At 35.9% G+C, this 22,931-nt stretch overlaps 1 protein-coding gene across 1 annotated transcript; it reads left to right on the top strand.

Annotated features, from left to right (window-relative positions):
- Positions 1–16,147: 16,147 nt before the first annotated feature.
- LOC121243835 (primary amine oxidase-like) lies at positions 16,148–21,719 on the top strand. The gene is made up of 4 exons (XM_041141904.1): positions 16,148–17,492; positions 18,329–18,442; positions 20,415–20,962; positions 21,395–21,719. Exons 1-4 carry the CDS (start codon positions 16,218–16,220, stop codon positions 21,603–21,605), a joined length of 2,148 nt encoding a protein of 715 aa, XP_040997838.1. The 5' UTR covers positions 16,148–16,217; the 3' UTR covers positions 21,606–21,719.
- The last annotated feature ends 1,212 nt before the right edge of the window (positions 21,720–22,931 follow it).

Genomic DNA, 22,931 nt, shown 5'->3' with positions numbered 1-22,931 from the left:
ATTTCTGCTCCACTTCTTTAAGGCCCCTTTACAACTTGTTAGCTGATGTAACACCCCTTGCAAATAGCCTGAATAGCCCTTACTTGTGCCCCATTCATGCTCAATAACCCTATGACAACCCTCCTCCAAATCCCAACACAGTTCATATTTGAAACTATATCCTTCCCCAAACCTGACTCCCTTAATCACACTGCATGGACTGATCAGTAATGGACTATGATCTGAGCAAACAGTACCCAAAACATCAACCCTCACCTCAGTGTTCAAAGCCAGCTAATGATGGTTGGCTACCCCTCGATCCAACCTCTCTTTTACAAACGTCTCGTCCACATGCCCATTCCACCAAGTAAATCTATCACCCTTCCAACCTAAGTCTGAAAGATTACATTTCTCTAAAGACTGTCGAAACAGGTCCATTCGCTCCTCACTTCTTAGTCTTCCCCCTTGCTTCCCTTCTTGTCTCACTATCTCATTAAAATCCCCCACCACACACCAACCAACCCCTTCCATTGGTTCAAGAAAATTCAACAAATCCCACCCCTCCTTTCTTTTTTGAACCATTGGCTCTCCATAAAAACCTGTCAAAACCCATCTCTTCCTTCCACCCCCCTCATCCACCCATACATTTATGTGGCGTTGGGAGTAGTTGATTAGTTCCACCATTTCCTCCCTCTTCCAAAGTAAAATTAGACCACCACTCAAACCAATAGGCTCCACCACCAAACACCCCTCAAAACCAAGTCTCCTCTGAATTCTAGAAACTCTACACTGTTTTAGGCTACGTTTGGGTAGCAAAGTCTTCTCAACACTTTCCAAGTATTCCCGTACTGATGAAAATACTTCACATGCCAAACACAATGGGTTATCTTAGTACCAATGTCTCTCAAAAAATCACTATAATATTTATCACTATTATATATAAATAAAAAATAAAATCACTATAATATTTATCACTATTAATAAAAAATAAAATCACTATAATATTTATCACTATTATATATAAATAAAAAATAAAATCACTATATTATCACTATTTTATATAAAAAAGAAAAAATCACTATAATATTTATCACTATAAAATATAAATAAAAAATAAAATCACTATAATATTTATCACTATTAAATATAAATAAAAAATAAAATCACTATAATATTTATCACTATTATATATATAAAAAATAAAATCACTATAATATTTATCACTATTATATATATAAAAAATAAAATCACTATAATATTTATCACTATTAAATATAAATAAAAAATAAAATCACTATAATATTTATCACTATTAAATATAAATAAAAAAATAAAATCACTATAATATTTATCACTATTAAATATAAATAAAAAAAGAAAATCACTATAATATTTATCACTATTATATATAAAATAAAATAAAATCACTATAATAGTTCTCACTATTATATGTAAAATAAAAAAATAAAATCACTATTATATTTATCACTATTATATATAAAATAAAATAAAATCACTATAATATTTATCACTATTATATATAAATAAAAAATAAAATCACTATAATATTTATTACTATTATATATAAATAAAAAATAAATATAAATAAAAAATAAAATCACTATAATATTTATCACTATTATATATAAATAAAATCATCATTAAAAAAAAATCAATCATTAATAGGACCCACACATTTTTCAATTATCTATCCAAAAGTCAAAATCTCAACATATTTCATACATCCATACAACTCAAAATACTCTCAATGGGACCCACAAACTCATTTTAATCTCTACTCATAACTATTCACAAACATTCTCAACACTTCTCAATTATTCTCATTACCCAAACGTAGCCTTAATCTAGTCTCCATTAAGAACACCACCTCTGGCCTCTTCTCCTTTACCAATTGGCAAAGGAACTGAACTGTGCGAGGGTTGCCAAGCCCTCGACAGTTCCAACTCAGGGTTTTCATGGCCCTCAGTGGGGCTGTTGAATAGCCTTCGCCAAACAAATCCCTAAACATTTCATAAGGGACATCACCAAAACTTCACTCTCTTTTTTAGTTTTTTTTTTTTACACTATATTTTCCTCAGGCTCCAAATCCCCTTCCCTGACCATTCTTCTCTTCAAATGGCAAGTCTCAGCAGGTGCCATAGACACAACCTTTTCTCTTGCTCTACGCTTCCATCGACCCTTAACAATAGCATTAAGAACTCCCCCTTCATCATAAACCTCTTCTACAACCCCTATAAAACCTGAAGCATTCACCCCCACCAGGTCAGTAGACCTGTCCAAACACTCACTAACAGCATTAACCAAATAAACTGGATCACTTTCGGCCAGATCAATACCATCACCCTTAGCAAACTCAGTCTCCTGCCTCTTCCCCACTTCCCCCATCTAATCCCCTATCTCCATCAGATTGTTCCTCGGCCTTCTCACCCTCTGTACTCCCCTTTCCTCCATATTGGGACTCAGAATCATGGCCCTTGGAGGGATTAGGCTCCCATCTTGGTTTCTAGTTCCAGCCACTAGATCTAGGATTTTTTTCCACACGAAGCCAAGCCCCGAATTGGGGAACCTCCCCCTCCAATCTTCCATTACTCACACATCCCTCAGCCCCATGAACAATCCAATCACATGTGAAACACATCCATGATAACTTCTCGTATTTAAAACTCACCCACACACTCTTCCCATTAACAGAGATCAAATGACCCCTTGCAATTGGTTTCATCAAATGAATCTCCACTTTTACCCTCAGAAACCTCCCCCAACCAACGCCATCCGTCGGTACATCCACCGCCAACACTTTCCCCACAGAACCGCCTACCTGCATTTCTTTCCTTTCATCCATACACCCCATCGGCAGATTATGTAACTGTATCCAAAAAGCTTCTTCCTCAAACCTCACAATGTTTGGTTGAGCACACTCATCAAACACTCGGAGTACTAGAAGGCAGTTATCAAACAGCCAGGGACGTCCATCCCAGATCCTAGCCAAATCTGCATGGGTAGAAAAAGTAATGACGAAGATATTTTTACCTACCTCTTGGCATACCGCCGCTCGACTGATCTTCCATATTTTACCCAGCACGGAAGAGAGAATCTCCTTCCCAATCACTCTGTCCAAACAAATCTTCCCCACTAGACTTCGAGCTCCTTTGTCCTTCATTGTGCCTTCCATTCCATTTAATTCTAGAACAGAGCTTTCCTCCTCTGTCAATCGAAGGTTCTCCCATAGCGCCTCTAATCTGTCAACTCCTCTCGCCATCGCCGTCCTCGACGGAGAAAAGCGGTTATTTCCTTTTGGAAATGAATAACCGAATACCACACTACACCCCTGCTCCCGTAACGGACTCAGAGAGGATACCCGTCAAAACTCCATATCATGACAAAGTTAACACTTATAGTATCCAACAATACCCATGCCTTATGATATTAAATACTTAGAAACAAGAAACATAAAGGAAAAATATTGAACTTTCATTATATATGCCTTGAGAACATGTAGGATTCCCATTTTCAAATCTTTGACCATCATTTCCATCTAATTTAATAAATTAATGAATCTATTGAGGTGGGGATTTCACATTAATGTAGTTATGGGAATAGGCAGCAAGTGCATGCCTATAGGTCCCTAATTATTGTCAACTCTTGTACCCAAGTATGTTTTGTACAAGGGAATCAGATCAAATTTATATGCACTATCATCAAAAGATTACATGGGATTTCTATACACTTTCACTTTAAACGTTAGTGATAAGGAATGAATTGCTCTGGTTGGTCACCGTATATGCCTTACTTTAGGTAGGTGAAACAACAACGTCTGGAAAAGTAGGAATTGCTAATTATTTAGCTTAGCCTCCTACATATTTAGTTTGGAGGCAACTGGTTAGAGAGTGTGATTTTTTTACCTTTTTTCACGTTCTTCATCGATTTCCAACAAGGACAATTCTGCTGTGTACAAGCTAGTGGCCTTTTCCAATTAAGTTTACGGTATGTACAAAACCCATGAGAACGAGAGAATTACAAAACACATAAAGATTGCAGTACTTCAAGTTGAAAAACTAGTTAGACAATAAGTTCTGAACCTTAAAAACTATTTCCCACCAAATTCCATTAATATATTTGACCCTTGGGATGGAGAATGAGTCCACCAAGGTAACACACACTTTAGTCTTTCCCCCTAGATAATTGCCCTTAAACCATAGATATGCCTATAAAAGAGCTTTCATCCCTACCTGATTTTTCTTGGCATGTCAAAATCACTATTTACAACTTTGAAGGGCTCGTACTTATAACCCCTGGTCATAGACAACTTTAATAGCTATGCCCTCATCTATACGTTGCACTAATTTGCTAACTGTTTTGTGACTAGATGGACAGAAGTTGGATGTACCTAAATGATAGACTTATGTCAACAGAGTACGCTAAAGGGGTCAAACAATTCCTCACACTAGCTTGAGAGCACGCAGCAGGAACTAACCGCATCCGTTGTCCTTGCCGTTCGTGCTATAATAATATATTCCTCCCTATACCCGAGGTGGAAACACACTTGTACCTAAATGAGATTAATCCAAATTACAACCCCTGGATATTTCTTGGGGAAGATGAAATTCTGGATGTTAGTGATGACAATCAACCTGCGTCACCTAGTGACGAAGATGAATATATTGATGACATGAAGTAGATGTTAGATGACATAAGGGAAGGCACGTACATGCCTACACCCTCAGATGTCACCGAACCAAGAGGTTAGCTGACTCAGTCTCAAATGTGCTTCCAAGTGTAGAAATGTCAAGTTGTATCAAGGATAAATCCAGGATCGTATTCCACAGGGACAAAGGATTATCAAAGCATTTGTGAAATTTAATTGAAAAGTATGATGATGTATGAGAAGTGTGAAGAAGTAAAATGAAGTAGAAAATTCTTTCTTTTTGTATTTTTTTTATGTTTGTATAAATAATGAGCAAAATTGGATATTAATATATTCACAGAGAAAGATTTAATGAAAATGGAATATATAGTTGTGTTTTGAGGATCTCGGTTTTGTAAATATTAGAAAGATGGATTAAAGCATAAAAGAAATAGTTGCTGAAAATTTAATATTCTAAATGATGAAAAATTGTAATTCTAATTCCTACAAGTAACAAACAAATTTTTTAATATAAAACTGAAAATAACAGATCCAAAGAAATGATTTAACAAACGCTTGGGTCACGATTTTAGGCTTCCTTTGTTTCTACATGAATTCTGGGCACTACTTATCTTCTATTAACCCAATCAAGGTATTAACATATCACAGATTAAAAACAATATACACCCAAAGTATATGTGCCGGTTCTTAACACGAAATATCCTCACTAATGCATCAACCAATCTCACTATAACATTTGGCTAATAGAAACCTTGATTAATTCAAGGGTCTATTGTGCCTTATGTCAACAACAGAACAAGAATAAGAGCAAGAGAATCTATCCAACTTTCTTCTTCGCAAAATTTGGTCTCAAACAAAGCAAGGTATGAAATTTGAAATCTATAGAAATCTAGCAAAAATGTAGATAAAAGAAAGTTCTTACCGCAACACAAGTTGTAAAACTTAGCCGATCATCCCCATAAGACAATAGAATGCTCAAAAGAAAATAAACCCTAAAATGCCAAAATCACCTCTCTGAACCAAAGCAGGAAAAAATGCCATGTAAAAAGTAAAAACTAGCTGAATATATATTCGAGAATAGCCCCTCTGCTTCAAGTGAATCCTTCTCACGAAATGTTCGTACCCGTATGCTCTGCAGCCCTCTTCTAATTTGCTCCAGCTTCATCATTCGTGCATTCCACTACCAACTACCGCACATAGGCGTGAGGCGTACCCTCATTTCCCAACTCTTGACGTGAGAGACGTGAGGAGTGCCACACATGGTCTTCTAGTAGGCCTAATTAAATCTTTGGTTGCAAGTCCAAGAGTCCTTCTAAATCTTTCATATTCATGGGCTTAATCTTTGTATGTAGGCCTCCTTGTGATAATTTCTTTCCGAACTCTAACTCTTGATAAATCCCAGAACATCATAAGCTATATGAGCCCATTTGAATTTAAGTAGGGACAAGAAAATCATTTCACATGCCAAACAAAGTCAAATTACATTATCTAATTAATACTCTTATTTTAATACATAAAGCTCTTGCAACCCAAGATATTTAAGAGTATTAATACCGCATTATTGACAATTTATCATCAGCCACTTATAGGTGAGGCAACTCCTTTCTTCTCATTCAACAAACTATTAGATGATGCACAGCGTCCACTTTACCATAGGTGTAAACATTTTTCAAAGCTCTCCTTCATTGTGAAGTTGCTTCACATTAAATCCATTAGGGGTTGGTCAATAAAGTCATTCAATCTTCTCTTGAAGTTGTTGAGGTTTGCATTTCCGGATGCTCATTTTCGACATTCTTACGAAGAGTCATGATCACTGGAGCGGGGTTTAGGATTCAAATACAACAAAATACATGCTTGGCCGAACGATTGCATGTTATTTTGTAAGGACAATGCAAATATGAATGAGTGTAAAAAATGCAAGGCCCCTCTGTGGTTACCAAATACACAGAAACTATTTAATCTCTCAAAAGGTGTTGCGTCATTTTCTTTTGAAGTCGAGGTCGCAACGACTATATATATCAGCTAAGATTTGAACTAACATGAAATGACATAAAGAGCAACGAGCTAGTGATGGTGGTACTATGAGGCATCTAGCTGATTCAATCGTGTGGACTACTTTCGACAATGATCATAGTTGGTTTGATGCAGATGCTCACAATGTCAGGCTTGGTTTAGCAAGTGATGGTTTCAATCCTTTCAACAACCTTGCAAAACCTTATAGTATCTGGCTCGTTATCCTCGTGTCATATAACTTGCTCCATGGTTTTGAATGAAAAAGTAATTCTTCATCACGTCTCTCATTATTCCTGGTCTAAAATCACCTGGAAATAAGATTGATGTATACTTGAAGCCCTTAGTAGATGAATTGAATGAGCTTTGGGAGAATTGGGGTGCATATATATGATCCATACAAGAAGGAAGCATTTAGATTGCATGTGGCTTTACTGTGGACAATAAATGACTTCCCTACATATGGTAACCTCTCGGGTTGGTCAGCTAAAAGGAAATTGCATTGTCCATCATGCAATGCTGATATGAATTCTATGTGGTTGACCTTTGGCCGTAAGCACAGCTACATGAGAAATCGTTAGTTTTTACCGTCAAAACACGTATGGCGGAAAAAACAAAATCCTGTTTTAACGGAAAGGATGATCACCGCATGCCGCCGAGTTTACTATCAAGACCAGATATTGTCCGTCAACTTAATCTTATAAAGAATGTGGAATTTGGCAAAGGTTGGAAGAAGAGAAAGCGGACTGCTGAAGAATTGAATTGGACCAAAAGAAGTATTTTCTACAACTTACTGTATTGGTCCTCACTTCAACTTCGGCAGAATCTTGACGTGATACATATTTAAAAAAATATCTGTGACAACATACTCGGCACCCTAATGAACATTCCTGAAAAAAGTAAAGATAATATTAACTCTCGCCGTGACCTTGTATTTTTGGGTATACGAAAGGAACTGCATTTGATGCATCAAGGTGACCAGTGTGCAATGCCACATGCATGTTTTACCCTAAATGGCGATGAGAAGAAAACGTTTTATGAGTGGTTGGCCGATGTGAAGTTTTCAGATGGGTTCACGGCAAATATTTTAAGATGTGTTTCTGTTCGTGATTGCAAAATCTCTGGGATGAAGAGTCACGACTGTCATGTTTTCTTGCAGAGACTAATCCCTATTGTAGTTGGGGGGTATTTGCGAAACGATGTACTTTGCCTTTGATAGAGATTAGTCAGTTCTTCAAAGAGATTTGCGCACGAACTCTAAGTGTGGCCTGTTTGGCAAAGCTCGAAAGTGATATCATCCTGATTCTATGCAAGTTGGAGATGGTTTTCCCTCCTTCATTGTTCGATGTGATGGTCCACTTAGCTCTCTATTTGCCTTGTGAGGCATTGCTTGCCAAACCAGTTCAATATAGGTGGATGCACCCGTTTGAGGGGTTTTTCAAAAAATTCAAGCGGTATGTCAAAAATAAGGCTCGCCTAGAAGGATCAATTGTGGAAGCATATATTCATGTTGAATGCCTGACATTTTGCTCGATGTATCTTGACGATATTGAGACGAGATTCAACCGACAGGACCACAACGTTGATGGTTTGGAGGAGGATAGGATAGATGGATTCAACATTTTCATACAGAAGGTTCATCCCCTGGGTGTGGCATCACCTATTCAATTAGAATCAAGACTATTCACCTCAGCTTGTTGGTACGCACTTAACAACTGCACCGAGATTGCTGCCTACATAAAGTACACATCTTTTATATGCTCTCAGTATTTAAATCTATATACCTGACTTGTGAACTTAGTATGCGTTTAAGCTTGTTGCACATCTTTTGTGGTTATTAAGTCGAACAATGTTGAGCACAAATGACGGTGACCATATTGTGTGCAATGAGCGCTATCGAATATGTAAGGAAAAGAGTCCAATGATGCCGATGGAAGGCATCGAGCAGAGTTTCCTGCATGGTTCAAGAAATGTGTATGTAATCCCACTGCCTCTCATTGTAAATTCAAATTGTTCCTTTTTAGCCACAGTACTACATTCCACACATAATTACATGCTTATTAATGGACTTGGTTGTAATTTGCCAAGTTCAAACAATGTGTGAAGGTATCTTCGTTGAAGTTGTTGATGATCTATACGCCTCAGCTTGTAGCCTTGAATCTCATGTTAGAACGTACGCTGCGTGCATTGTGAATGGTAAAAGGTTTCACACAAAGCTTCGTGAACAATATCGCCACGTTCAAAGTTTTGGTGTTTTAGTTTATGGTGATGAGCAAGCTAACAATTTGGACTTCTATGTCATTCTAAATGATGTTGTAGAGTTACATTATATGGGATGGCGTCAAGTCTACTTGTTCAGATGTGACTGGTTTGATGTTGGCGATCGAAGACGAGGTGTCCCAGTGGATTCACGTATGACTAGCGTCAATCTCGCCAGGACATGGTACAAAGATGAACCCTTTGTTTTGGAGTGCCAAGCTGAACAATGTTTCTACGTCAAAGATAGAAGGGTTAAAGGTAGTTGGTATGTCCTACAAAAGTTCACGAATAGGAATATATATGACATCCTAGAAGTGCATTTAAACGAGGACCATGAAATGTCATCAAGTGACGGGGAGGCCTCTCAAGATGAGGAATCTGAAAGTTTACCAAGAAATGCTGAGTGTACTGATGTTGGTGTGGCAAGTCCATTCCATAGGCCTGATATACAACCATTTGAGTTTGATGCATCAGCATTGGTAAGGTTGTCTGGACAGCAACAACATGGAAGATATTTTATCGACGATGCAGAGGTTGATCCTCAATTTGTGACTATCCATGCTTTAAGGAATTTGCTTTTCACTTTTCTTAGATAGATCCTCAAATTTCGGTTGCCAAATATGTGGGTCATAATCCTGAGGTTCATAAAAAATAGCACAAATATCAATAACATCATACGAATCATTCATAGTATCAAACTCAGAATTAACAATAAATTATTCAAGAGAATCATAATCATGAGTTGTGTGAACTCCCATGTCTATGAGTGTGTCAATCATGTACGTTTGGTGGCACTCGTCATCTTCTATTAGCGGTTTTTCAATATGAAAAATATTCACCTCAAGAATCATATTCTCAAAAGAGAGTTTTATTAGACCATTCCTGCAATTAATAAGAGCAGTAGCAGTAGCAAGGAAATGACTACCTAAAATTGATGAGATTTTAGAATTAGAGTCAACAACAGAACTAGTATCAAGAATTAAGAAATCAACAGGGTAGTAAAACTCGTTAATTTGGATCAAAACATCATCAACTATTCCTCTCGGTTTCTTAACTAAATGGTCAACCAATTGAAGCACAACAGAAGTGAGCTTAATTTCACCCAAACCAAGTTACAAATAAATGAAATAAGGCATCAAATTTACACTAGCTCCTAAATCTAGCAATGCTTGCCCAAACTCATGATTCCCAATATTACATCCAATGGTTGGACAAGCAGGATCCTTGTACTTAGGAGAAATTCTCTGCTCAATTAGAGCACTAGCTTGTTCTATCAGAAATATTGTCTTCTTAACATGATGCTTCATCTTAACTATACACAAATCTTTGAAAACTTTTGCATAAGTAGAAACTTGTTTAATAACATTGCTAGAATCAAAAGTTAGCACACCAGATTTTAAAGCTTGAGGAAATGGTATCTTAACTGGGCTCTTAATTACCTCGACTTTCTTGGGCAACTCGGCACTATCATTGCTCTATTCCTCATCAACATCCTCTGGCTTACCAGTTGTTAGGATGTGTAAGGACTTACCATTTTGTGTCACAATGGCATTGACATCCTTCAAATTTTCTTGAGCCATATGTTGACCTCAGGGTGTGGATTGAGTTTGGGAAGGGAACTTGCCACGCTCATTCACACTCAAATAGTTCATCAACTTGGATACATAGCTTTTTATCTCCCTATTTTCTTCAATAACTGCATAATCAAAGATTCAAACTTTTGATTAGTCTTACTTTGTACCTTAATAAAAGTATACAAAGTGTCTTATAATGGACTCCTAGAAGATGAAGGTGTATGATATGATGCAGGATATGATTTAGGGGGTTGTGCTGGTGGCTTATTTTCAAACTTCCAACTAAAATAAGGGTGATTGAATCACTCCGAATTATAGGTATCAGATAAATATGTAAAATGCTTCTTTTACATACCTAAGGCATTATATTATTTCTCATACATCTCTCTCATCTCAGCAAATGTGGGACACTCTTGGGCGAGGTGATATAACCTGCCACACACAAAACATGGTCCAAAACACTCTGCATGATTAGTCATGTGTGTTGGATTTAAGTTTAGTCTTTAACACCTCTAGGTCTCTAGTGAGCATCTTAACCTTAGTCATTAGGTTATCCTCTTCCCTGAGATGGTAAATTTCACCATTTGAGTTTTCTGCAGGTCGTGACCTATTTGTACTATCTTTAGCACTAGGTTCAGTCTAAGTGTGAGCTTTTTCAGCAAGGTCATTAAGGTATTCTATGGCCTCATCAGGATCTTTCTGTAAGAGCTCACCATTACACATCATCTCCACAAATTGGCTCTCTTTAGGTCAACAATTCCTTAAATTTCTCCCAAGACTGATACAAAGTCTCACTATCCTTTTGTTCGAAGGTAGAGATTTGCCTTTTTAAAAAGTTGGTCTTATGTTGGGAAAAATATTTATTAAAGAAGTTGAATCATCTCATTCCATGACCTAATAGATCGTGGTCTCAACGAGTATAACCAACTCTTAGCTCTATCCTTCAAAGAGAAATGAAAGAATTTAAGTTTCACAACATCATCAGTTGCATTTTTACTATGAAAAGTCGTAACTACTTCTTCAAACTCCCTAATGTGCACATATGGATTTTCATTTTCCAAACCATGAAAAGTAGGGAGTAACTGTATCATCTCTATTTTAAAAAACAATTGGCGAGTATTAACTGAAAACATGATTCATGATGGTGTGTCTGTGCGTGTAGGGTGGAAGTAATTCTGAAAAGTTCTAGTGGGTTGATCTTCGTGTTCACTCATTTTTTCGGGACTATATGGATTGTCAAATAAATGATTTAAAAAATTTGATTATAACTCTTGCACATGCCTACAAACAAATCTACCCAAGGCGTCTTTATATCTGTGCATGCAACGTAACAAAATACTAAAAAAATTAAAATACTATAAAAAGAAAGAAAAATAAGAAAAAAATAATTCAGCAAGCTAAAAGAAGGAACAAAGTTACTGCCTTTACAAACTACTGAAAAGAAAAACTATCTAGTAACTCTTCTACCATCTCCCTAGCAACGGTGCCAAAATTTGATTGCGCCCAAAAAATAATGCGATAGTTGTAGCACAACTTTGGGGTGTCAATTTCACATAGAAACAAATTAAAAGAATAGCAGAATGAACAAAGAAACTAAAGAAAAATATTAAATGATTACTAGAAAAAAAAATTATTTTTAAATGCAAATTAAAGTGAATCAAAGTGACTAACGAAAAAGTACTCAAATTTAGAGAGCAGTAAAGCGTCAGGAATCTCTTGCACAAATCTGGTATTTTAATTATTCTTAATTCAATGAATAACTCAATTAGGAACTCAATTCCCAAAATTCTCAATCGGAATGTATAGATTTATAAACCAAAATTAAACCAAATGTAATCCTTTGAAAAATCATTCATATCTTTTAAAATACGTAAATTATTATCACTATTGATAAAATCTAACGACAACAATATACTCAGGGAGTGATATTACAGCGAATAATTAAATCAATATAGATAAATAATTGATCCAAACATAATCAAAGAGCGAATCCATTCAATGAAAAAAGCATGATTGAATCCATAAACAGAATAAATTTTATGATTATTCGGAGAATAATATATCAATATGGAATTGAGAATGATAAAATAAAAGAGTTTTAATAATTGAAAATTAAATACATAAATTAAAAATATCATCTAATGTGCAAGCTCATCCCTAACCCTACTTGATAATTTAGTTACCCATAAATATAATGGACAACAAAAATCTCCCGAGAAAAATAGAGCAAACAGCGGCCATCGAAAATAAATTTGTCAATTCGTCCTTCAGTACTAAGCCATCTCCCCTCTCTTCCCACCCTCAATTTTGTGCTAATGAAATGCTTATATAGGATAGGAAAGAAGCCTTAATGTCTTCATATTCCCGCATACAAAATCGCTTAAATTTTACGACTCATTTTGGCAATCACGTACATGCTTCAGGACTTTGAATTTAGAAATCCTTATCAGAGATAAATTTGTAGGCCTTTAAGATAGATTTCCAACGCATCAAGAATCGCATCAATCTGAAATTTGAGTGGAAAGTTCCGATAAAAATATTATAGTATGTACAGGCTGTCTTTTAGCGAATTTCGGATTGACTTTTTCTCTTGATCCGAATTACTCTCAAACCCCATCATTATCCTTATTTGAATAGACATACTCGTTGAAAGTTCTTAGGTTGCTATAACGTCTTGCCCACTTGAAAGTTTTTTGAATTTGACCGGGTTTTAATTTGCTCTTTTATTGACCCTGAAATTAAATATAAAAATCTGTTTAGGAGTATATCAAAATAAATAAAAACTCAATAAAAGAATATACATTAATTCCTATAATTTATATTCATATTTTAGCATTTTAGTCCAATAATAGGGCATTTAGAGTTTACTTTCGTACACTTATCACACCCCCAACTTGCTTATTGCTAGTCCCCAACAATTTATATGCTAAAGAGATGAAAGAGATGAGAATCACTATAATTGGCCACCAATTCACATTTTTCAGATTCACATTTTTCAGATTCACATTTCAAAACAAAATAAGGAATCTAATAAACTATCAAGATTAATACACCTTTAACAATTCACAGAGTGTGTGTGTTCTCCAAGCCATAACTATCTTACCACAACCCTTGACACATGGAACATCAAGAACATCTCAAGCAAAAGGTTCAACTCTATAACTCACGGGCATAATAGTGTTTCGTGTAAGGGCTCTCTCTATGGAGTTAACAAGTGGTGTACACACAATCACTTGAAGATTTAGGTAATTATGAACAAGCAACAAGTAAGCATTGATCTTATGATAGGAACATTAACCAATGAGAATTCAACCATTCTTTCCACATGCTTACTTGGAATCAGAATGGTTAAAACAAAAGGTTGTAATGTACCTCAAGTTAGGCTATATGACAAGAAAATATAAAGGATTCAAAAACTTCCAAGGACATACCTAAGGAATCTTATTAAACATCTCAATAAACCACATATATCACTTGATATACTCTTCAACCTTTCAAATCACCGAATAAAACCTTTTTTTTCATTTGTTACTTTTTTATTTTCAGCTCATCAATTTAGTGAATAAGTATATGTCACTCTGATATTCTGCTATTTCTACCCAGCCTTGGTATTTTTACCTTTGAAACGCACTCACTTGAACACCTTGTAATTTATGTTCTTCCTTTTTTTCTCTGTTTTTTTTTTATTCCTTGAAAAAAAAATTCCACATCTAGTACACACTTGAAAGTAACAAGGGTAGGAAAAACACTAAAAAATAGAAAAAGAAATTGACAAACAATTGGCTCAACACATAAGTTCTCTCCTCGTTGAACAAGAGATCAGAGCCTGCCCACCTCAACAAAGAAAGAAATTTAAGATAAGGAAAAATACTAGGACCTTGTTTTATAGTAATAGGTTCAATAAACCTCCACAGATATGGCGAGTTTTCAAAATTATTAAAGATATGGCGAATTTTCTTTTATCTATATTCACATATCATTCTGCTCAATTAATGGAAATAAAATGAAAAAATAAAAAATTTGAATCCCAACAAAATGTGGATCGACTGGCCAAACGAAAACCCTAAAAATTTCCCTAAAAATGTTCAAACAATTCACATGTACATTCATCCTCCACAACATCAATTCACAATTCCATCCTCTATTTAAATTTTAATCCCATCCTACATTGCATAAAAAAACGGACGCAAAATATTTTGGGTTAACTAGAAAAGGAAACTTACCTTTGGCGAGCACAACGGGCAACGACAGCAGGCAACGAAGACTTCATGGAACAACTCAAGCTTAGGAGCCTCAAGACTAGGAGAATGATTGAGCGAGAAGAAGGCCTTCGGCGGGAGAGAGATTGAGATAGAAGAACGAGAAGGAGAAATCGATATGCAAAATGACATCATTTGATGTAGGGTGTTTAAAAATACCCCATATTCTGCCCCTTGCACCTCCGGCTCCAAGCTTGCATTCTCGAGTGGCGACCCTCTTCCCTATGCCATTGCGTATCGACAGATTGTTGGTGCACTTCAATATTGCACCCTCACACATCCAGAGATTGCTTACTCCGTTAATCAACTTTGCCAGCATCTTCACTCTCCCACCACCACTCACTGGACGATAGCTAAACATGTTCTTCGCTATCTCAATGGTATGGTTGATCATGGTCTCATGTTCTCTAAAGGCACTCTCCAATTAAATGCTTTTAGTAACTCTGATTGGGCAGGTGATCCTGATGATCATCGCTCCACCACTGTTTTGGTATCTTCTTCGGTCCTTACTTAATTTCCTGGTGTGCCAAGAAACAACCCATGGTGGCTCACTTTAGCACCGAATCTAAATATCGGGCTTTAGCAATGACATGGCCGAGCTCTATCAGATTTACATAGTCCTTAAAGATCTTCATATCTCCTTTGCTACGGTTCGTCACATTTAGTGTGATAATCTCAGTGCTATTGCTCTTGCTTTCAATCCCCTTTTTCATGCTCGTACAAGCATGTTGAAGTGGATGTTCATTTTATTAGAGTTATTAACAAGGATGTGGTGATTAAATTTCTCTCCACGTATGATCAGATAGCCGATATCTTCACTAAGGGCATCACTTCTTCTCAATTTCTATTCCTCAAATCTAAGCTCCTGGTTGGCCTTTCCCTCATTCGCTTGAGGGGAGATGTAAGTGAAACAAGTCAACACGATATTTTGAAAGAAGCAACATGATTGCAGGTTGCCTTATCTATCGAGATTTTTGCACAGATTAGGTGCCTTCTGATTTGCACATAGCTGGCCTTTCTCTCTTCTTTATTTCTTTTCCCTTTAAGTTGTATTCTTTCCTTTCTTGTCAATAATCATTCCTTGTACAGAGTACAATGCAATCAAATGTATATCAGTAAATAAATGAAATATAGCTTACGGGTTTTGGTAAGTTAACCAATACCTTTTCACAAAATCTTTTAACAAATAATTAAGAAGTAGTTTGGATTTAAAGATAAGTTGAGATGAATTAAGATAGTTTATGAATAATAAAATAAAAGTTAAATTATTTATTATATTTTATATAAAAATTTGAAAAAGATGTTTTAGAATTTAAAAAAATTGAATTATTTATTATATTTAATATAAAAATTATAAAAATGAGAAGAGATAAATTTACGTAGGTTTTGAACGAAGTAAGAACTTCTCTTCAAATGCGAAATCTGCTTCCTTTTTTCCGAGAGAGAGAGATCAGAGATAGGCTATAATTTATGGAAGCAAGAAACTTGCTCCGGTTCTTGTTTCTTTCTAGTGTCGCCGCCTTTGTCCTAGTTTTAAGCTTTCTTCAGCTCTCCCACCCGTTACCACGCACGGTTGAGTTCCTTGATTTTACCGCCAACTCATCTTGGCGTGCTACTAAGAACCGACGCAACCATGCCTTAGACACACCCCACCACCCTCTAGACCCGCTGACAATCCGAGAATTCGAGAAGGTCCGCTCCATCCTCTCCTCCCACGAGCTCTTCGAATCGTCGCGCTACGCTCTTCACTCCGTCGACCTCGAAGAGCCCGAGAAAACGCTTGTCCTGAAATGGAAAAAGGGCGAGACCTTGTTACCCAGAAAGGCCTCCGTAGTGGCGCGTGTCGACAGCAAGTCAGTATACGTGTTGACCGTCGACCTCGGCACCGGCCATGTGACTGTGCGCGAGACCGGCGAGCATTCCGGTTACCCGATGTTGACCGTCGAGGACGTGACCGGGACCACTCTGGCTCTATTGGCCAGCGCTGACTTCAACCGCACGATTGTCCAGCGTGGGATTGATCTGGCGGACCTCGCGTGCCTGCCGATATCAACGGGATGGTACGGGAAGTCGGAGGAGAACAGGAGGTTGATCAAGGTACAGTGCTATTCCATGGACGGCACTGCAAACTTCTACGTGCGACCAATCGAAGGGTTGACCTTCCTCCTTGACCTCGACACCAAACAAGTGGTGGAGATATCGGATACCGGCAGGAACATTCCGATTCCAAAGGCCGCCGACACAGACTATCGATACTCTGTACTTCAGGAGGATCCTCACGCAATGAAGCCGCTCAACCCGATATCTATTGAGCAACCGAAGGGTCCGAGTTTTACCGTAGAAGACAAGTACCTGGTGAAATGGGCAAACTGGGAATTTCACCTGAAACCCGACGCCCGTGCCGGCGTCATAGTCTCTCTGGCCAAGTTCCTGGACCCGGACACTGGAGAGCTAAGAGACGTGATGTACAAAGGGTTTAGTTCTGAATTGTTTGTCCCGTACATGGATCCCACCGACGGATGGTACTTCAAGACGTATTTGGATGCCGGGGAATACGGGTTCGGGTTGCAGGCCATGCCACTCGACCCGCTTAACGATTGTCCACGGAACGCGTATTACATGGACGGTGTGTTTGCAGCAGCAGATGGAACACCGTACGTCCGACCGAACATGATCTGCGTGTTCGAGAGTTATGCCGGCGACATCGGTTGGCGTCACTCGGAGTGTCCGATCACGGGCATGGAGGTTAGCTATCTTTATAGTATCATTGAAAAAATGTTAACCGTATGCGTTGACGTACGTAGAACAAACAGTGAAAATTTTAAAATTTAGGTCCTTGGAACTAATTAATTTTGTCTAATTTTAAGCTTCACATTTAAATATTTAATTATCAAATTATTAAATTTATTTCAATTTAAAATCTCTTTACATATAAAATTTACAATATTTTTTAACTCAACACATTTTTACACACAAATCATAATATTTTTTTAACTTCTCATAAATATATACATCTAATTTATTTTAATATTCAAATATATTTAAGTTCATTTTAGGAAGATCCCATAAAATTTACTTCACTATTTCAATTTATTATTATTTATAAAAAATTTAATTTATTTTAACTCAGCTTAACATCTAAATATCACTTTAAAATTCATAATTCGAATTAAAAAGAACTAATAAAATAGAACGAATATTCAATAGGTATAATATTATATATAAGATTGATTATATGTATGCGTAGTACGATTGAAAATTGTATAAATAAATTTATTTTTACATATAATGAAATATCTTGGATTAATTTATCTATTCTCTATTGAGAAATTATATTCTTAATTTAAATAAATATATTCATCATGAGTAATATTTGATGATGTGACATATTTTAAATTATTAGCATTTAAATAATTAATAAAAGATATTATTTAAATTTGTTGAATTATTAAATTTGATTAGAACGGATAAGATTTAAGATTAAAAAAATAGCGTTATTTTTTTTTTTTTGTATTAAAGTCAAAGACAGTGTTTGTTCGTACATGAATGGTCTTATATACGTCGGTTGTTTTGATGGGCAGATTAGAGAAGTGAGGCCGAAGGTGACGTTGATGGTTAGAATGGCAGCATCTGTGGGAAACTATGATTACATTGTTGATTGGGAGTTCCAAACTGATGGATTGATCAGAGTTAAGGTAACCCCACAATTTATAAGTTAAGCTTTATTTAGTTATTAAATTCATCTCAGCTGATCTTAATTAATCATTTTAATTTTTTTAAATTTTAATATAAAATATAATAAATAATTTAATTTTTTTAAATTTTAAAATAATAATAATATTAAAAAATAATATTTTATCATCTCAATTTAACGTCCAAACGTAACTGAATAATTCTCATGCAATTAGTCAATATTAGTAATTAGTAGGAATTTTCACAATGTAAAAGGGCTAACATCTTTAAATATTAATACCTTGATTAATGATACAATGAAAACCAACAAATAAAATAATGTTTTTTTTTTTAAAAAAAAAAAATCACACACTTTAAAATAAAAGGGTCCTGTTACAGCACCGATGCATTTGACTGACCCCGGTGACTGATAGTGCATTTGCATTTTTTTAAATATATAAAACAAAATACAAATTGACAACATGGCATTTTTCTAAAATAAAATAAAATAAGTCATAAAATTTGAAAGAATTAATATTTTATTACTAAGTTGTATAGAAGTTGTTAACTGATACTAATGTGAGATTTGGATAGTGAGTTGAGATGAGATGAAAATTAAAAGTTAAAAGTTAAATAAAATATTGTTAGAATATTATTTTTTAATATTATATACTATTTTTTTGAGATTTGAAAAAGTTGAATTTTTTATTATATTTTATATGAAGATTTTAAAAAATTATAATGATTAGATGAGATGCAATGAGATGAGTTGAAGACATTTTTTAATCCAAACTAGGAAGGTTTACCATCCATAATTTCTGTAATACCTTTATGGTTATATCTTTTGCTTGAATCAAACTTTAGACAAATTTTGATAGGCATAATAGTGACAAAACTTATATCAGGGAAAAAAAAAAAAAACTTTAATATCTTCTTATTGCACTTAGAGAAATGATATTCTTTATCTTAATTTTTTTTTCCCAATCGTACATACTTTTTTTTTTAAGAAGATGACGGTAATCTAATTTTGTTGATTAATAGCCCTCACCTTTGGTGGAGAAAAATCATGGTTACAACTAGATACCTAAGGGTTACAAATAAGCATAAAGACCAAAACCCAGGTATTAAGGACCAAAAGTCCCAACCACAAACTAAGAAAGTCAAAAAATTACAAACCAAATAGAAAAAACAACCTTAAGAAACCAATCTGCAAGAAATCATACATATATATAAGAAAATAATAGATGAGAAGTAAAAATCAAGTACCCACTTTAATAATCTCAAATAAGAAAAACCAATTCTGTCCATGCGAAAAATGCCTTTTAACTAACTAGATAAAGTGTACACTTACTACATGATACATTTAGTCAATAAGTTTGACTAGGATGATAGGATTTTGGATCAAGACTTAAAAGGAGAAGAATATTCTTGCACTTGTATATGCGACTTCGAAAGTATCTAATAATTTACAAATTCTCCATGGCTAAATTTAACAGTACCAATAAACCTATAATGAAAATTATTAATATTATGAGTCAATGCATACTGTAACACCCCAAATCCAAATTTACAAACAAGAATTAATTTTAACAAAGAAATTATCATGGGGTTGGCTATTTTCCATGTAAAAGCAACTAATTCACTACAAGAAAAATGGTCTTTTTCAATACCCAATTTTGTCGCAAAAAGTATCTAAAATCGCAACATTTGTGTTTTTCTGTCGTTTAAGTCGCTGCACGTTGGATGCCATTGTTTGTTCACTTCTGTGCTAAAGCAACGAAACTCTAAAGACGTCACTGCACGTCGAATGCCATTGTTTGTTCACTTTGAGATGACGATGAAATCATCTATATATGATCTTTTAAAGACACTACTTTTTGTTCCTCCTTATATTTTTTACCATATATCTTTCTGGCCGTAGGCATTTATGCAACTAATTTGTTGTCCTAATGTATAACCTCACATTAATGGTACGAATTGTTTAACCTCGATCAGGTTGGAGTTAGTGGCATTTTGATGGTGAAAGGTACAACCTACGACGACATTAACCAGATTCCCAACCAAGAAAATCTCTTTGGCACCCTTTTGTCAGAAAATGTTATTGGTGTTATCCATGACCACTACATCTCATTCTATTTGGATATGGACATTGATGGCTCAGAAAATTCATTTGTCAATGTAAACATTAAGAGGCAACAGACATCGCCAGGTGAATCACCCAGAAAAAGCTACTTGAAAGCCATTAGAAATGTGGCAAAGACAGAAAAGGATGCGCAAATTAAGCTTAAACTCTATGACCCATCTGAGTTCCACGTGATTAATCCGTCAAAGAAGACGCGAGTTGGGAACCCTGTTGGATATAAGATTGTTCCTGGTGCCACAGCTGCTAGCTTGCTTGATCTTGAAGACCCTCCACAGATTCGGGCTGCTTTTACAAACAACCAAATATGGGTCACTCCTTATAACCAGAGCGAGCAATGGGCAGCTGGAATGTTTGTCTATCAAAGCCATGGCGAAGACACTCTGGCAACATGGTCTGATAGGTGTGCTTTCTCCTATAATAAAACTTGCAATAATATTTTTCTGTGGGTAAGAAATAGGTTTTTGAAAACTTTCAAGATCTCTTTAAAAAATAGAGAGAGATAGACACACAAAGTGGGTCTTCTGTAGGACCTATTTCATGTGTCTATTTTTTTCTCACATGAAACCGGCCTTCAAGTTCAAGCAAAAACTCAAAGATCATATCTTTTTCCTTTCATGAAATTAAGGATGAACAAAGTTATGAAGTTGTTGCATCCACTTATTCTTTCTGTCTAAGATGGTGACATTCATCTGTCTAGTTCAATGGCTTAATTCAGCTAATGAAAATGCTTGGAGTTTTATGTAACATCTTGTTGATCTATGTCGATTCGGCTAATTGACTGTTGAATATTTCAATGGTTAAGATATTCTTATTAATGGAGATGATCTTGCAGGGATCGAACAATCGAGAATAAGGACATTGTTCTATGGTACACGCTAGGCTTCCATCACATTCCATGTCAAGAGGATTTCCCTATTATGCCAACCGTGTCATCAAGCTTTCAACTAAAACCGGTGAATTTCTTTGAGAGAAATCCTATTCTTAGGTCCCCACCTAATCTTGCAAAGGACCTTCCTGTTTGCAAGCCAGTTGCTTCTGTTTGATTTTGAGGAAGTAGCTCTAGCTAGCTAGGTCTTTGTTATTAGACTATATCCATTGTGAACTAGCATAATATAAGTACCTTGATGCATATATATGCTGTATAAATTGTTAATATAAAAATAGAGTTTTGTTATGTACAAGTAAGTTTGCGTATCAATCTGCGTACTAATATTGTTGCCTTCATATTCTAAATTCAAATTAGTATTATTTTCAATAAAATTTACTTTCTGACCAATCATATTGAATGGGTGTGCATATTAGTGCGTAGAATTGCTTACAATTAGATTTTTTCATAAAAATAATGTATTAGCTTATTCTTTTGACAAGATTTACTCTAATTGAGTTTTAAATATGTTTGGTAGAATCTAGGTTGATTAATGTTGCAAAGATGACAAGTTCACTTTTTTCTTCTTTTTACATCAAAGTGTTAGTTCTTTTTATACGATTTCATAGGCATCAGATGGTGTGGCTTTTAGGCCAAAAATGCCCCACTCTTTATTGTTGCCTGAGCGGTTAGGAAGTATAGTTTTGGTCTTTTCACATTACATTTGCCAGCCTTCAATACATTCAGCCTTTTGTCTTCTCATCTAAGCCACCTCCATTTCTATCTGCATATTCGGCCATTTCAGACTCTTGCTTTTACCTCTTAAGAAACCTACGACTCCAAGCTCGGGCCCAAAGATGTATGTTGATTGATTTTCATGTAAGAGAAGTGGATCTACTCCATCTTGCATACTTTCTTCTTTTTTTTCTCTCCAAGTCGCTTTTGTTTATCTCAAGAGTCCTATCATGAAAAAGGTTGTCTTGTTCTTTCTTTTTATTGTCTTCCTCAACACAAAAAGTTTCTTTTCGCTCCACGAAAGCGTCATCCAAACATGAGAACCAGTCACTCTGGGTCAGCATAATCTAGAGCAAACGAGAGTACTAATGTTGCATCGTGAAGAAATGGTTGAGATGATAAGGATGAGAGGTGGTTATAAGTAGGAAAGAAGCCTCCAACAGTGTGGCAACCCACAGAACATAAATGCGTTTGACCCATGGAGCTTGCCAAGGTGGTGAGCTCCATGCTCTTTTATGAAGCTCACCGGGGTGGACAGGTTCATGCTCTACACGGAGCTTTGCCAGTGTGGTAAGCACTTTTTCTTCCAAGGTTGTGGCAAGGTGGCGAGCACATTGCCTCCCGAGGTGCTCGCCTGGGTTGCCAACAGTTTGCTTCCCACAATGCTGATTGGGGATGCTAGCGCTTTGCCTCTCGAGGAGGTGCGACCACTTTGCCTTCAGTAGTGCTTGCCTTAGTTTGAGCACTTCCCCTACCGGGGTATTCACCA

The sequence above is a fragment of the Juglans microcarpa x Juglans regia genome, chromosome 8S (assembly GCF_004785595.1).
Source record: "Juglans microcarpa x Juglans regia isolate MS1-56 chromosome 8S, Jm3101_v1.0, whole genome shotgun sequence".
Classification (NCBI taxonomy): domain Eukaryota; kingdom Viridiplantae; phylum Streptophyta; class Magnoliopsida; order Fagales; family Juglandaceae; genus Juglans; species Juglans microcarpa x Juglans regia.
This window is presented reverse-complemented; position numbering and strand designations above follow the sequence as displayed.